Source organism: Seriola aureovittata, chromosome 2, assembly GCF_021018895.1.
Source record: "Seriola aureovittata isolate HTS-2021-v1 ecotype China chromosome 2, ASM2101889v1, whole genome shotgun sequence".
Lineage (NCBI taxonomy): Eukaryota > Metazoa > Chordata > Actinopteri > Carangiformes > Carangidae > Seriola > Seriola aureovittata.
The window spans coordinates 14,360,084-14,376,806 of record NC_079365.1 but is presented as its reverse complement, the minus strand read 5'-3'; the positions used below and the strand labels follow the sequence as shown (position 1 = coordinate 14,376,806).

The 16,723-nt window shown below is 39.6% G+C and overlaps 2 protein-coding genes across 4 annotated transcripts; one reads left to right on the top strand and one right to left on the bottom strand.

Annotated features, from left to right (window-relative positions):
- The first annotated feature begins 313 nt into the window (after positions 1 to 313).
- c1galt1lb (core 1 synthase, glycoprotein-N-acetylgalactosamine 3-beta-galactosyltransferase 1, like b) lies at positions 314 to 8,274 on the top strand. Of its 3 annotated transcripts, none has more exons than XM_056388081.1 (4): positions 314 to 1,109; positions 1,203 to 1,472; positions 3,904 to 4,568; positions 5,630 to 8,274. In XM_056388081.1, exons 2-4 carry the CDS (start codon positions 1,247 to 1,249, stop codon positions 5,939 to 5,941), a joined length of 1,203 nt encoding a protein of 400 aa, XP_056244056.1. In that variant the 5' UTR covers positions 314 to 1,109; positions 1,203 to 1,246; the 3' UTR covers positions 5,942 to 8,274. The 3 variants fall into 3 exon arrangements, with proteins under 3 accessions (XP_056244056.1, XP_056244063.1, XP_056244046.1); XM_056388088.1 differs by having other exon boundaries at positions 315 to 905; XM_056388071.1 differs by having other exon boundaries at positions 315 to 1,028.
- A 70-nt stretch (positions 8,275 to 8,344) lies between these two features.
- Positions 8,345 to 10,046, bottom strand: tac3b (tachykinin precursor 3b). The gene is made up of 6 exons (XM_056388112.1): positions 9,882 to 10,046; positions 9,586 to 9,697; positions 9,472 to 9,501; positions 9,344 to 9,385; positions 8,558 to 8,628; positions 8,345 to 8,484 (listed from the first exon to the last, which is right to left on the bottom strand). Exons 1-5 carry the CDS (start codon positions 9,993 to 9,995, stop codon positions 8,579 to 8,581), a joined length of 348 nt encoding a protein of 115 aa, XP_056244087.1. The 5' UTR covers positions 9,996 to 10,046; the 3' UTR covers positions 8,345 to 8,484; positions 8,558 to 8,578.
- Positions 10,047 to 16,723: the final 6,677 nt, after the last annotated feature.

The following is a 16,723-nucleotide window of genomic DNA, read 5'->3' as shown; positions in this document are numbered from 1 at the left end:
ATAATGAATATTTGGGATTTACCATTGAAGACTGTCTTGTGTTCAAAGATGCACGTGATTAACACAGAATAGTAAATTGGAATACCTCATGTTTGACAAATTATTTGGTGGTAATGATAATTAACATATTCAGAAATGACATATTATTCTTGCCTACATGATTTGTATTAGCTGCTTTTAACACTTTAAACTACCGATATCAGTATTGATATCTGTGATCATGGCCCTGGTATCACCTGACTTCGGACTGAAAACAAATTTTGTGGTGTTGCCCACCTCTGCTGTTTGGTATCTGAGTAGTTAGCGGAACTGCCATGTACAGTGGGGACCAATAGGCCCCCCGGGTTCACAAAATCTTCTGCAACATCTGTACTGTATCTGCAGGAGGACACGTGTCTGTTGTGCACACAGCGCTCTTCTTTTGAAATACTTGACCGGAAGTAGCTGTTTGTCTGGACAGACTGCAGTCAGATAAGTTAGATGTAGTTTATGCAGCGGTATGGAATAATTTTACGTTTGTGTTTCAGTCTGGTCCGTACGTCATTTTCATTGAACTACTGGCCGTAGTCCAATTAACATTCATGTCGTTAATCCCGCTCGGTCAGCTAACTCTGTAACGTTTCCGTTAGCTTTGTTGACACGACAGGAAAGATCACCGCTAACTTAGCACTGAAGTTAACGCTAGCAGCGTCGTTCACATAACGGACTACCCAGTCAGCTAACGCCTGCTACCTACACCTAGGCCAGGAGCCACTCATTAAAGACTGACAATTTAATTTAGTTTTTGTCATAACGGGAGCCTTTTAATAGTTGGCGTTTTGGTAATCTTACCCGCTATATAGCCACTATAACTGTTAGCAACATTTTAGTGCGGCTAGCTGAGCTGAGTTACGGTTCAGAGGAAGGTAAGGAAATCGCTACGTCGTGGTCAAAACGGGCTTAGTGTTTGCTTTTAAAAGTTGACATTTCCACTTCTGATGAAGTAGCTGGAGGATAAGAAAGGTGCTATGGTGTCTGCGATACCGCTGGTCAGTAAACCACACCTTTAACGGGGAGTGACACATAACAGTTCCCATTTTGTCGCTTCTTACTCGCCAACACACACAGCGGTGGGACTTTACATCTTTAGACTGGGCACATTGTTGTGAACTTGTGTGAGACTTGTGTCCATGTTGACCATATTTTTCCCCTGTCTTACTCAGCACCTGCCAAGTTGAAGACCTGACAGTGAGACACCCAATCCAGCATGAAGGCCCTCGGATCCAGATTCTCCTTCTATGCAGGTTTTGTGGTGGGAACCTTTACACTGTACGTGTTTCTGCGGCAGCTGTGGTTTGAGAGGACCTTGACAGCTCAGCAGCCCAGCAGCTTGAACAAACTTCATGACCACCAGCAACAGCTTGAGGAAGAGAGGAAGATATGGAAGAAAGAAAGGTCTGCTCTTTTCAACCTGAAGCACCCTCATCATACAGGTAGGTTGGAAGCTCCAAAACATTTCCATGTGCACCAACTTAGAGACATACTTAAATTCCATATCCTTTAGGTTTTGTATTATTTTAAACACTTTTCACCATACTTTCTTGAGTCAGTAGATCAAATCTCAGCTTCCGTGAACATGTAATTACTGTGTGCTTACTAAGGGAGTGTGCCTGTCCCTCTCAGGCGCTGCAGTCAGATTTAATGTCCCTAACTAGTTACTAATCCAAAACTCCAGCTCCGACTTTCTAAATAAAGTTGTTCTTCATACACAATCTTACACCCAGACTGATTCCTGATCGAGTATTACCTTTCTCTGTCTGCCTTGGAAGCAGGTAAAAAGGTGAGCCAGAAACTTATGACAGATACAATGCAGTAAAATGTGTAACAATCCGAGTGCATTTCAAATCTAATCTGCTTTAGATAGTTTCAATTTCTGTCACTCAGATTTGACATAATTCATTATTTGTAAGAGTGTAATCAATTAAAGTTTGAAAGAATGAACGACAGAATTAGATTGAACCTGGATTATCTATCTTATGTCTATGTTATCTAAGTGTTAAGACCCAACTGCACCCAAATACTGTGGGCGCATAGTGACCGCAACTTATTGACTCTCTATCAAATTTGCTGTCATGGCAAGTGACTACAAGCTTTAGACAGTTTTTTGTCAGTTTTAAAATTCTCCTGATTGATGCATTAAGGCTGATAAATATTCTACAGATCAAAAGAGTTAGTGTTATTTAATAAGTAGACACTTTCATCCGAGCACATAGAATATTTTTACCAGGTGCCACAATATAACTGGAATTGTTTCCACTTTCAGTTGTACAAATTGTAGTTTACACTGGCCAAGTAAATAATATTTTCCAGAGCCAGTTAAATTTGATAAAAGTTCCTCTAACTTTCTGGTCATCTTGACTTGCTGGAGCAGTTTGACTTCATTTCACAGACAGACAGATATGCATCACATTAACAGAATAAGACACACGCACACAAACAAACGACATGCGTGAAAGATACCAAAGATGAACGGCTTCCTCTTAGATTCAAGTCTGAAGGGGACGCACTCTGTTGTGTCAAATAATCATTTTTAAGTTCCTACCACAGATTTAATTTAATTTAAACAACTAGTCTAAATGACTACTTGAGACTATCAAGTTTCAGTTAAATGGAGTGAGTCAAATATGTCATACTCATATCATTTCATGAGAAATCCTTTTTTTGGAGTAAATACATCCAATTCCACTTCTTTGGGTTGTGTCTTTTTATAGGGAATTGTTTTTGCTCTCACTTGCTGTTGCGCAGCTGTAGCATGCTTTCACTTTAATGTTTAACTGTCACGTGGCGTTATCGTACGTTAATATGATGTGCTCGGCATCAATGTCTTAACATGCACTTAAGTAACTGGCTTTCAGAAGTTTGGTGTATGTTTGACATTGTCCATTGTGGAGAGCTGCGCTCTCTGAGTGCCCTTCTAATTTGTTAGTCAAACGAGTCACACCTTTGCATGTGTCACAACATTGTTCAGTCATTGCACTGTACTCAACTTAATGCCACACTTTTTAAAAGATTTTATTTGTTTCTGTTGTGTGAATTGTAACACTGACTAGACACAAGTTCAATCCTGTGTGTTCGAGTATTGGATATGGAAAGAATGTCAGTAAATTCTACTTTATGCCATAAGTGCATGTAAGGTCACTGTATTTGTATTTCTAGGTGGGGTTAATAGTGGACCCGAGCTACAGGGTGTAGTTTTTTTTATTGTACTTACACTTCAGTTCATCTTTAAAAAGGACCTGATGTCTATATTAACTTTGTGAGGCATTTCCACCTCACAAATTGGCCAATAACCATTGAAACGTAAGTATAATATCAGCTGATGATATTTTGTCGAGTGAAGATGTTTTCAGTTCTGTGGCATTTGTAACCATTAAACTGAAAATACTTACCCTTTCATGTTCACCACCGCTGCACTGCTTTCACCAACTCAACTACAGCTATTGCCGTGTTGCAGCTGGTCAACAATGTTTGAAGTTGAAGATGAGGGTTGCCAGATCATAGTTGAGTATCCCCCATATCCCAGTTTTTCACTCTTTATCATAATAACCGACATTTTTCAGAAAAGACACAACTTAGTTGCTGCATAGATCTTACTGATAACACAGAGGGGAGTTAAAATGGCAAGATTGTTTGAGATGGATAAATATATTGGTGGGGCCAATTGAGCAACACCCTGACATGTCCCTACTGTCCATACCCAGTTCTACACCCATGATGAGAGCATATTTTCTTCCCAATGGTTGTTGTAGGCGACGCCCGAAGCACTCCTGTTAGTATTCTTTGTCTGCAGTTTTAAATGGATACTGTTCATTATGAAGACTTTACAGTGTAAATGTGATGTTGATGTTTATATCTCTTTACCAGGTGAGGATAGTCGCATGGCTGATGAACTATACAAAAAGGTGCGCATTCTTTGCTGGGTGATGACTGGACCCAGCAACCTGGAGAAGAAGGCTCGGCATGTGAAGTCCACATGGAGTCGTCACTGCAATGTTGTGGTCTTCATGAGCTCTGTGGAGGACCCCGACTTCCCCACTGTGGGATTGGGTACAAAGGAAGGTCGGGATCAGCTGTACTGGAAAACAATCCGAGCGTTTCATTATGCCTACGAGCATCATAGCCACGAGGCAGATTGGTTCCTCAAGGCAGATGACGACACCTACGTAATCGTAGACAACTTGCGGTGGGTTCTTGCAAACCACACGCCAGACGAGCCGATTTACTTTGGCCGAAGATTCAAGCCCTACACCAAGCAGGGCTATATGAGTGGTGGAGCGGGTTATGTGCTGAGCAAAGAGGCTCTGCGGCGATTTGTGGAAGGTTTTAAAAGCAAACAGTGCACTCACACTACCTCTGTAGAGGACCTGGCAATGGGACAGTGCATGGAGAAAGTTGGGGTGCTGGCTGGAGACTCCAGAGACACTGCGCACAGGGAGACATTTCACCCCTTTGTCCCTGAGCAACACCTCACTGCCAAGTTCCCCAAGAGCTTCTGGTACTGGAGCTACTGCTACTACCCCATCTCAGAGGCAAGTGAAGCAACTACAGCATTGTCAACATCTGAATCTGGTAGAGGCACAAGAACATTGGATTCTTGACAGTAGTGACTGGTTGGTTTGATATAGTGTTAAACTTTCCGGAAACCATTTCTTGTGACAGACAAACAAACGCCCTCACATTGGCAGGGTTTTTCCCAGCTTTTCAGAGGGCTAGTGCTGGGTTCTGGGCGGTGGTTTTGTTTGGTGGGTTTGGGATTATACGAAGTAGATTTTGAATTTTGAATTTTTTTTTTTTCATGTTGTTTTTGACCATTATCCTTGCCATGTTTGTGTAAGAAAATTGACAACACTTGCAATCACAAGAGGAGCAGCGAGACCTGCTGTATCCCATAGCAACATCAAAATTGGAGAAGGTAGCGATGTTCACTTAGTAAGTTAATTCCAGAGCACAGTGAAATATATGACAGGATAGTTAAACTTTTGGAAAAGCTTTAATCAGTCTCTATGTTCTACGTAAGTTAGTTAGGTTACCAATTTCTGTAGTTGTAATGCAGGCTTCTTTACTTATATCTTATCTGCTATCAGTATTATTAACATCGACTAGAATTATTCTCTAACAAAAAAAAGAAAGAATTGTATTTCTATTATTCTTTGAGGCTTATCTCATCGATGGTTTGCAACATGCTTATTCGAGTTGATGGTTGTAACTACTATCACATGTTGTTGGTTCAGAGAAATATCCAATCAGCTGTTTGATTAGCTGAGCTTGATGAGCATCTGTCACACACCAATCACTAAACATTCATCCAAACACTGATTGTTGATTGGCAGGTTGTTCGTGTTTCCAGCTTACCTTTCTGTTTGAGAACCCTTACCATTATTCAAACGTTCATTCTCATATGTTGCCTAAATACCTTTTTATGTTTATTCGGCTGAAGGCAATATACAAAAATACGAAAAAAGTCTTTCTATGATAGGGAAAACCCTGCATTTGTACCACCCACTCTTAATAAGATTAGAAAATATGACACTTGGATGCCTCTGTAATGTTACATAACCACAACATGTGTGTTTTTTCTTTTTTTTCTCAGGGTCCAAACTGCTGCTCAGACGTGTCGGTGTCTTTCCACTATGTAGATGCTTCACACATGTATTTATTGGAGTACTACACATATCACCTGCGTGCCTTTGGCTACAGATACCGTTACCAGCCCCCTGCCCCACTAGGCTATAATACTGAGCAGTCAGGGTCCTGGGACACTGCAGAAGGACAAGAAGAACTTGCTTCTCAAGTGAAAGGAAGAGGAGAGGGTGATGATCTGTCCAGGACTGAGAAGAAACAGGATTCAGATCCACCTCCTGCAGCTGGCAAAGATCCTCCTGTTGCGTCAGTGGACAAATAACCGTGCGACTGAGTAGGTGTGTGAAGGGGACTGTTATTTCAAAGAGGTGTGATGTGTGTTTTTAATGTTTGCTTATTCATTCTGATTATCTTGGCTCATATTTCTACAAGAGCAGAAGAAAGTCCACTTTGATCTGAGGTTTGCCCACATAGATGTGCATTGCCTGAGGATTCTTGAGCTGTAGGACTGCTACTAGTGTAAACTGTAACTGAAAGACTGGTTTTGATTAATCAACTATTTGTTTGGTTTATAATATGTCAGAAAATAGTGAAAAATACCTGTTAAGATATCCTGAAGCCCAAGGTGACGTCTTCAAATGACTAATTTGTCTGACGGACAGTCAAAAACCCCAAAATGATCTGTTTATTGTCAGGAGGGACAAAATAACAGCAAATCCTCAAAGGGAGGACCTGAACCACAGTTGTGTTTGGCATTTTTGGTAGAAAAGAAAGACTTGAACGATTAATGGATTATTGAAATAATTGCTCATTAATTTTCTGTTGAGTGACTAATTGATTAATAAACATTTCAGCTCTATTGATTATTATTAATGACATTCTGTAAGTGAAGGCCGTTTTCTGTTAGTCAATGTGAAAATGCAGCAAAAGTATTTTGTCGCAAAAATGATTTGAAAAATTTCTGATCTCTACATTCAGCTAAATAAAAGTTTTGTCAGCCATGATCTTGCAGCTCTAATCAAGTGCCAGTTAATAGAATAAGTTAAATACATCTTACCGATATCCTTCCCAAAACTTTTAACATTTAAAAACACAACTAAGATACAAAGTTATTTTCATAGGAAATCCTTGTTTGGATGCATCTATATTTCTCTACAGCTAATTGAGCTACATTGATGAGACCACGATGCTTTGAATGGAAAGTCCAGGTGACGAAATTTATACATTCCAGCCAAAGATTTCCCTGTGGGATAAGATCAGACTGAGGACAGACAAACCAGTATTTGTGAACTTGGAGATTGTCGATTTAGTTTAATTTTTTATGACGTGTGTGTTCAGTCACACTCTTATGTGTTCTGTCATCCATCCTTGGTGGCCAGACGCACCTTCATCTGAACGAGGAAGTAGTCCCTTTTCGCACGTCTTTTTTTGGAATGAAACATGAAACTCGAAACCAAACCAGACATGGCACATCGTTTTCTATTTGTTCTTCCAGAAACTGGCCTTTGATACACACACTTCACAGTTCCCTGCATCTTCCCCCAGTGGACTCATTAGCTTGTGCCTTGTAAATTGAGATTGTATGAGCCAACAGCTGCACACATGACTTTGCACTGTGACATTACCATGATGAGAGTGATGCTTTCAGATGGAGTATAATTTAATTGAATCCCTCCAATGTAATGAGTGTGGCCTTTGGGCAAGCCAGCTGATGACTTGTTCATGACAGCTTTTCTTTCTTTTCTTTTTTGAATAGGCAAGATTTTTTTCTTTTATACAATTGTAGTTTCAAAAATATTGTGTATTTTCTAAATCCTGGGCAGGCCAGACATTTTCTGTTGTAGTTAGCACATTGTGTATATTTAAAATGATCCATAACAATTTCTTCACTACTTTGTAACCAAACAAAGTTTGGAGAGCTAATGTTATGGGAGATACAGTAATTACCAAATACAGAAAATGGTTTCAGGAATCAAAACGAACAAATTTGTCATTTAAGTTAAAATTGAATGCACTTTTCAGTGTTATTATTGCCATTTTTTTTCTTTTTAACCACTTAAACCTTTTATTCTCCTTCATTGTTAAAGATGTATGAGGTGACTAATGCCTATGAAAATGCCTTTTTGTAAGTGTTTATACTTGGTTTCCTTCTGTACATGATCACAGAGCATGTTCAGTTTTGTGTTTTGTGTTTGAAATGGAAAAAGTCCAGTTTAAACCAAATCAGCATGTTTTACTTAAGTTTCTGTTGAAATTAATGCACATCTTCCTTTTCAAGTGAAATAACAGCCTTTGGACATTTTAGTAGCAAAACACTTGACTGATATCGCTGCGTTACCATCAGTGGATCTAATTTCTGCTGGCCCAAACCCCTTGTTGATCTGAACTGCCACGTCTGTTCCTGATGGCGGTGATACAAAACATTCAGTCCTCAACAATCTTCTCCAACATTCAAATTTTATTAAAGAGAAAGGTGTACAGTATTGTATTTATATTTCAAATGTATTTATGTTGGTATTGACATATGAATTGAGTCAATACTGTTTAATGTGTAAATGAGTTTGCGTGAGTGTGTGAGCACATGTGATCAGTGTGCAGGATTGTTTTCTGTGAACGGTACTTTAATCACTATAAATAAATGCATATTTTATTGTACATCTTGTTTTGCTTTACATTGTTTACATGATATTACAGGGTTACGTCAGAACAATGTCCTGTGATGGTAGAAAAGCATTCATGCATGGTTAATATGGCTGTGGTTAAACAGCTTTAATACATGCCCTCACTTGACGGACTGAAGGAGTTGCAGTCTGTGTTGTGAGGGGGGGGGCGGTGTGACATCTCCATTACAGAAACCATTAGAACCTGAGTAGAAAGAACAAGCTTATGTCAGGAATGAAAATGAATTGCAGCGAGGATGCAGGTCTGGTTTTCTTACCTCTGCCTGATGATTGATGAATCAGCCTCTCCTTTGCTGAAAATACTCCTTTGTACACGGGCAAGCCGTTCCTGTTGTGCACAAAGAAAAAAACTGGTTCAAATTTACCGGCGCTGCATCACTATGCAGTCAAGAACTACTTATTACAATCACTACAGCAGAAGCCCTTTACGACAGCTCTTTGATGTTCAGTACTTGAAAGTTGACCAACTAGCGTATTTATATGAGGCTGATAAATTGGCCCGACTGATATTATCATTGAATAGTGTGTTGTGCCCGCTCTGCTGCAGAGCAGGGGAGCAGCTAAAGTTCAGCCAAGATCCTTCTTTTTCTGCTCTAATGTGAATATGCCTTTATTGTGATGGCTGTGGGAGTTCAACTGAACATGTCTACACTGATAGTGATGGCAGTGATGTTCAGGTTGTTCACAGTCGACAGTTGCCCTGCAAATTTCTTGCTAGCTCAGGATTTAAATTAAACTCTATTATTCCTTCTAATCAGAAGAAATCTCTCATTTACATACATTAGTGTTATACACAGGTTTACAATTAGGGTGCCACCATGGTTTGTCTGCTTCCTCCTAAAACCTTGATTCGATATTTTCCAACTGTAAACTGTATAGGAGTTGTTATATGTTTTTGTAAAATCTAAATATCAGTGAATATTGTTATCTTTAAAAAATCTAAGTTAGCCACAGAATACACAGTGAAATAGTGTCAAATGAATCAGTAGACTTTCATATGAATTGCTGTTTGAGCTGCTCTCAGTGTGGCTGAAGTCACTCACTTCTCCTCCCCAGCAGATCAGCTAGGATGTGGTCCATGTGTCCTGCGTAAAATGAACAGAGCATTTATTTTTATACCATAAAACCATCGGTTGGAGGTTCATCATTGAATTCATCTTCAAGTTCTTACTTTTTCTTGACATTGGGGAGAATCTGTGACCTGCAAGAGGAGTTACGTGTTAAATGAGTGTCAGTGAAAGAGTTATGGGCGTTTTATAGACGTTCACTGCAAATAATAGCTCACTGTTTGGTTGAGCTGCACTTCTCCTTCCCATTAGACCCACAAAGGTGTCGTCATCGAAGTCATCAAATCTCTTCGACTCTGCGTGTTCACCAACACAGCACTCTGGTTTAACCTGAAAGACAAGATGAAGGGAGAAAAATCATTTGTAGACTTTAGCAAATCACTGTCCATTTCAGCTGCTGTCTGTACAACTGTTAAAATCTGCTATTGTGAGCTGGTGGGTAAGGCCTAGAAATGCAGGTGTAACTGACGTGTCATAGTAACATAAAATTGTAGCCGGGTCTGTCGCACTGTACCTCTGTCAGTGACTTGTAGGTTTCCTCTTTACTCCAAGACCTCACAGGAAATAAGATGAGGAAGACCAAAGCAACCAGTGAAACAAAACTGCAGCAGTGTGGAGTTCTCTCCATTGCTCTGAAACAGGAACCAGTGCATTAGATTTTATAGGTTGTGCATATCAGATCTTCAGCCAATAAAAACACCTCAAGTCGCAGATGTCTCCTCTCTCACACTATGTTTTCACAGGTTTTAAAACTTCTCAGCTTTAAACTTTAAAGATGAGGGAGTGTCTTTCAATCCTTCTATTAACCTCTGCACACGGATGAGCCATGCATAAGCTCTTATACAATGAATAAAGACTAAATGGACCTTCAACAGAACCAGTACATTAAGTGTAATCAGTTTTTCACTGGATTAATGTCAGTCTGCAATAATCACAGCCTCTTCAACAAATGTGTCTCTAGTTGTCTTTTGATCCTTTTAATGAAATCAGTCTTTATTTTTGATATACAGTAGCTCGTACAAAAAATGTGAAGCACTGCATGTAATAGGCTGTTAAGCTCTTATAGGTTCAATAACAGGAATGCATGTCTGTGTAATGCAATATAGTTCAATGGCACCTCAGACCACATCCTCTAAAATGACCTCCAAGTTCAAGACTTCTCTAAAACAGTTTCAACGAACACAACAAGCCTTCGTTAAGTTAGGGTTTATTGCAACACTTTTTATTAGACTGCATCCATTTAGCTAGGTGTATTGCATAAACTGCAAACTGAGTGTTGAAAATGTTGTCATTGAAATCGACCAAAGGTTAAAAGCTTCAAAGTTGCACTTTGAGAACAAGCACAGTTCTGTTTTCAGAGAGGATGATCACATGTGCGGGTCTGAAACACTCTCTAAACACTCTAAATAATCCCATAAACTCATATGACTTGATCATTAATGTTAGGCAAGAGTAACTTATGATAGATTCTGCATTAATTCATTCATCATATTTTTATGAGGTGTGCATTATTTATACATTGGTTAAGCATGTTTTTTTAAAAAAATCCTTATTATAAGGCATTGCCAATTTTCTACAAACCTCCTAGGAAGTTTCCTGGAAACAACTACATAATTTGGCAATTTTAAAATAGAGATTGTGTCTATAATGGGTAACCTTCTAATGAATAAATTTCAGTTAAGTGATAGTGTAGAGCCTTTAGGTGGTGCTAAAATAGATATGAACAATACATTTTTAAAAAATGAATGAATGATCAATAAATAGTTACTTGGGTTTGGAGCAGTTTTTTCAAGGAAATTTCTGTGGAAATTAACGGCTTAACTAAAAGCTCACCAAACAGTCTCAAAGGTTTGTCTCTATCTCCAATAGTTAGTAGCAAATTAAATGTCTTTCGCCTACGAGAAACTTTCAACAAAAAGCAAATTACAACTTGGCAATGGTGGAACTGTACTGTACAGAATAATTAAGCTATAAATAGTCCAACATAAATAACTGCAATCACATCCTTACATAACGACAGACACTCTAATCTCTGAAAGTATGAATTATTTATGAAATCTATATAAGACTGGACACTCAGTAACGCAGCAAAGTAGTGTTTGGTAGAGAGGATTAGAAGCCAACCCAGTTTGTTCATTCATCAATTAAACCATGCAATTATTATATGGCAGGAAAATAAAAGCAGGAAATAAATGATTAACCTATCATAATGTCATTAGGCTCATTTATCACAACATCTGTTGTAAATTAGTGAAAATAACACAAAAGTCTTACCTGTTAACGGTGATTAAAAATCTCAATCTGGTCCTACAGTATAAACCAGTAATCTGTTCAACAGTTTACTCTGTACTAAAACTCTCTACTTTGTGCCAACTGAATACTGAATCTTTCTGCTCAGCAGCCTCTCTGTCCTAATTATTATAGTTCTTGAGCTAATTTGTAATCCAATTAGAGCTCCACCCGCCACCCAAAACCCCATCCCACCTCTACACGCACACACACACACGCACGCACACACGCACGCACGCACACACGCACCTCAGTTTGTAGCATCTTTCTCATGAGACACTGAATAACTCAAAGTGAAAGGTCTTTCACTTGCATTTTTGGATGCAAATGATATATATAAATATATAATAATCGATTAATACAAGGGAAAAAAGTCAAAATCATACATCTTCTCACTGGTTATTTAATGAAAATAACATCTTAATGTCAGTATCAGAGGCCCAATGAGTCTGAAAAGTGGAAGCCATCTCCATCTTTACACAGTTGCCACCACCCTTAACCCACAGTTAACTGGAACAATACAGATAAACATTGTTACATAGGGAGAAGCAACACAAAAGATGCAAAATAAGGCATCTAGCTGAAGCTACTTTGCTGCCCCTGTTAACTTTAAATTTGGTTTTGACAACTTAACAAACAAATTGCTTCAACAGATTAAATTTAAAAACAACCAAGTGAATAAAACAGACTGTGTATATATATGTATGTCTATCTGTGTGTGTGTTGTACACAAGTGGCAACCTCCAGGGCTGAAAAATGAAGCCAATACAGAAGTGCCATAGACTGCAATTCCTCAAATGGTCACTTCAGGCTGGATCCAAAAGTGATTCAATCCCCAGACTCTAAGAGCTAATCTTTAATCTTCCCCTTCATGACAACTGTCCGAGGGATGAATTTTAAATAAATCCTTGTTTGTGGTGTTGGTGTGTTTTGGATGTTTTTGAATGTAAATATCGCACAAATAATATGGCTTGTTGTGCGATCAGTTGACTGACAGAACATGAGGAGGTGTGTGTTACTGGTTTTTGAAATTAGTGAAATTATAGAATTATTTCATTCATATTTTTATGCACTAAATAGCTTGTTAGTTTAGCTCATTAACTAGCTAATTAGACAGCAAATGAATTACTGCTGTACTAACAATGCTAATGGGAACGGATGCTTGCCACAGTTATTAAGTTGGCATGCACCGAAGTCTTGGCTCCACACACGCCCACCTTTTTGCCCAATTTGGATTAGCCAGGAGTTAGGCACTGCCAAGATTTCAACACAGGAGCAGCACACTCTGATCCTCGTATGTTTGTGTAATGACATTATACATGTGGAGGCTTGATTACTGACTGGAAAGACTGAACCCAGATAATCACACAGTGGGTAATATGTGATGAAACCATGACAAAATCTACATTTGAGCTTCCTTGTGAGATGTACATGACCTCATATTCTCAGCAGAGGGTGTGCACGTGTGTCCCAGGAGAATACTGAGTGTGTAATGTGTCTTTTTGAGTGAAGTTGACTTGACTTGGAAACTGTAAACGCCCTGCAAGCGGATATTGCTGTCCTGTCTACTCTCTGATTGGCTGGTGTGTCAGAGCAGGGAGCCCATAACTCCCACACTCTCTGAATGAATGACCTTCGTCTCTCCTCCACAAATGATAAGTGGAAGCCTTCTGACTGACCCCTTTGCTTCACACACAAAAACTGGGCTCTTAATTTGCTCATGACAGAAGTAAAACACACACTGACACACACACACAACAAGGAAACACTTAATTTCCTACTGCTTGACTGGCTTGAAGCTGTTACTGAAGTGTACTTTAGGAAATTCACTTTGCACTAGAGAAGCTTGTCCTGGTTTATTGACTTACTGTGTTGAATTATTGCTCTCTGTGTAATCTGCATGAATTCCTCCGTGTAACCATGTTTATACAATAGGCCATATATAAACTGTTGTACTTTGTACTCCACTGAATTGATCTACAGCTGCATTTATATGTTACTTTGCAGGACAAACAAGCCCATATGCTTTGTTACTAGCCAGCTGGCAGCTACAACATTAAAGTAACAGTTCAGCATTTTGTGAAATATATTTATTCGCTTTCCTTCAGTAAATTAGATTACTAAAATCTGTTTTGCATTAAATATATGAAGCAACAGGCAGCAGGGGGGTTAGCTTAGTTTAGCATAATGACTGGAAACGGGGGGGAAAACCTAGTAACAAAATCTGCCTACCAGCACCTCCGAGGCTCACCAATGACTAATGACTACCTTTACCCTGGAACCATGTTTGTAATACTGCTCGTGTTCTGAAAGCAGCCACAGGAATGCAGTTTAGGCTTTTGTCCATGTCCTCTGGTGTGTGTGTGTGTGTGTGTGTGTGTGTGTGTGTGTGTGTGTGTGTGTGTGTGTGTGTGTGTGCTCGCTCACAGTTGCTGACCCCAGGAGAGTCACTCACACTTCATTAACACCATAATAACACCTCAAAACTTCTTTGAATCATTGGATTTCTAGTGCTGACAAATTTCATGTGTCAGTTACAGGAACCGTCCAGATTAAATATAAATAATGAGCCATATTTTATACTGTAAAGTCCCTCAATCACCTTGAAATTTGGTACATGTGTTCATGTCAGCACAGTAAGGGGCACTTTCCCATAGATAGGACAAACCTGACACGATCAGTATGTTTTTTGTCTTGTCCATCACCTTCATCAATTGTGGGGACACCAAACTTTTGTGTCAACAAGCAGGGCTTTTAGCTGTCCTTGTTAAATGACACACCTGCAGCAGTCTGTCTACCACAGGAATCTTCCAACAGTAATCTGTGAGACATAAAACTTTATCATTACAGCAGCAGAAGTAATGGGATTCAAGGGGAAATAGATAACAATTCAAATAAATAATTAAGTAACTTAACAATTGAATAATGTAGATAATAAACAATATAGTTGCACCTGCTGGTGTGGGACACCTTTATCATTCTTATTAGTAAATGGAGTTTATTAACCTTACACACTAAACATCTGTTTACAGAGAAAGTGTTACAGACCAGGTAGGTGGACTCAATAGGCAGAGACTCGAGGCAGATGGCGGTTACAAAGAGTTTTATTGCAAGAGAAGGTGCGGGGCAGATGAAGGGACGGATGAAGAGGCGGATGATGGCTGGAGGAGTGTGGCAGGCAGGAGATCTGAGCCGGGCAGGGGATCTGGAAGCTGGAGGCCGGGTGGGAGTGCAGGTGATCCTGGGCAGAAGAGAAAACAGGCTAGAATGGCTCTACGGCAGACTGAATGGAGACAACTAGAATACATTTTTCGGGAGCTGGATAAGGAACTAACTCTGTAGCTGAGTCTACAATCCAGGGCTGACTGACTGACGCAGGGAGCTTAAGTAGGCTGAAGCAGCAGACAGCAATCAGCGACACCTGGGCACTCCAGCACAGCTGACCAGCATCAGCAATTAGCAACCTGCACAGAGAGAGGACTAGGAGGCACAGGGCATGACAGAAAGATGAAAAAAACAGTACAAATGCCCATCTGTATATTCAAACTTGAAATAATGTCACAAAGAAAGACAAAACCAACATACGTGTTAGTATTTTACTTTTTCTCCCTGACTAATACTACATAGTGTAATGGTGTTAAACAATTTTAAGTTTACAATTTTGCACTATGTCACAATAGGCTCAGACATGATAATTGCGCTGGGATGAGCAGTGTTATTATGAATCACTTTGGTGACTCACACCAAATGAGCACCTAATGCTCTGAAGACTCAAACTCTAATGGTTTATCAAACCACAGCTGTGTGTAGAGCAGTCAGCTAGCATCGGCATATGCTGATGGTCTATGATTGGACTCTGGAGGCTTATTCTTTTAGCATTAACTCTGTAACCATACAGACAGCGCTCTAATTAACCGTCATACTTTAGGAACCACACTCCGGCCAGTGGTCTGACTTTTCAGATTGTTAACATGGTGAAACCCAGTGGGCTGCTTCTTTGTATTCAGGCTCCTTGAATGAAACAGCAGAGAGCAGGTTGAGAGTTACATCTAACAACTCCATTTTTAACCTGTAGAAGGTGTTTGCTTAAGCCCCATGACAGTAACAATCAGGTCTGTTCTATGTCGTTTGGCTCCTTGCTGTTGTTTGTAGCTGAGGTCGGCTGCTAATCAGACCTATTTTCCACATCGAGTCGACTCCTCTGTCTCCAGCAGGGGACAGTGAAGGAGCGGCATCTCTGTTACGTCAAAACTAAAGAAACAAAGCACAACAGTGAAAGCAATGGGATGCTTCCTGTTTGTCTCCCCATTGTTGTTATTCTTTGCTTTCTTAGTCATCTTGGAGGATCCGCGGAGAGGAAAAAAATATGATTGTTGGTTTATAAAGCACTGACTGGTATTGGACCGCAATACATCTACTGCTACATTATATTCTGACATTATTTGCTTACTGTCCTCAGATTCAAAACTAAACAGAGAAGCATTATCAGTTTTCATGCACCACACATCTGGTGGTGCTCCAACTCTCAGATCTTACATAAAGGCTTACAACTTCCTTGTTTGTCTGCCTTTTACTGAATTACATTGTTAAAGTGTTAAGTCTATGTGGAGGCTTTGAGCATCTCCTTCAAAAGCTACAGTTAAATAGCACACAGATTATAAAGGGGAAAAAAACATTCATAGGTTATACAACACTTTGACTGCAACAGGTTATTGTGGCTCTATGTGGAATGTGATGCCTTTTTTTCATCTGTGGACCATTTGTTCATGAATGAGGCGTGTCCTTCCAGTTTAAAGAGAGGAGAAAAAACCCCGGAGTACTCTTACTGAATAAAGCTGTTTTTTTGTGTCAGAGTAGAGAGAGAGTGCGTGTGTGTAAAAGGGAAAAAGAAAGCAAGCAAGTGTAAAGAAGTGAGAGTGAGAGACGTAGAGTAGAAGTGGGAGGAGGCTAAAGAGGCTTTGAATCTGAATAAAACGAGATTGGTCTTTTGTACTTAATGTTGCTCACAGTGCAACTACAACAAGAAATAGAAAGAAGCATGCATACTGCTGGAGACGACATTGGTTG

Coding starts and splice junctions, on each gene's coding strand:
- c1galt1lb (XM_056388081.1), top strand. CDS start 1,247: ATGAAGGCCCTCGGATCCAGATTCTCCTTCTATGCAGGTTTTGTGGTG. Junction 1,473..3,903: donor GAAGCACCCTCATCATACAG/GTAGGTTGGAAG, acceptor TCTCTTTACCAG/GTGAGGATAGTCGCATGGCT. Junction 4,569..5,629: donor GCTACTACCCCATCTCAGAG/GCAAGTGAAGCA, acceptor TTTTTTTCTCAG/GGTCCAAACTGCTGCTCAGA.
- tac3b (XM_056388112.1), bottom strand. CDS start 9,995: ATGGAGAGAACTCCACACTGCTGCAGTTTTGTTTCACTGGTTGCTTTG. Junction 9,698..9,881: donor CCTACAAGTCACTGACAGAG/GTACAGTGCGAC, acceptor CTTGTCTTTCAG/GTTAAACCAGAGTGCTGTGT. Junction 9,502..9,585: donor AAGTGCAGCTCAACCAAACA/GTGAGCTATTAT, acceptor CTCCTCTTGCAG/GTCACAGATTCTCCCCAATG.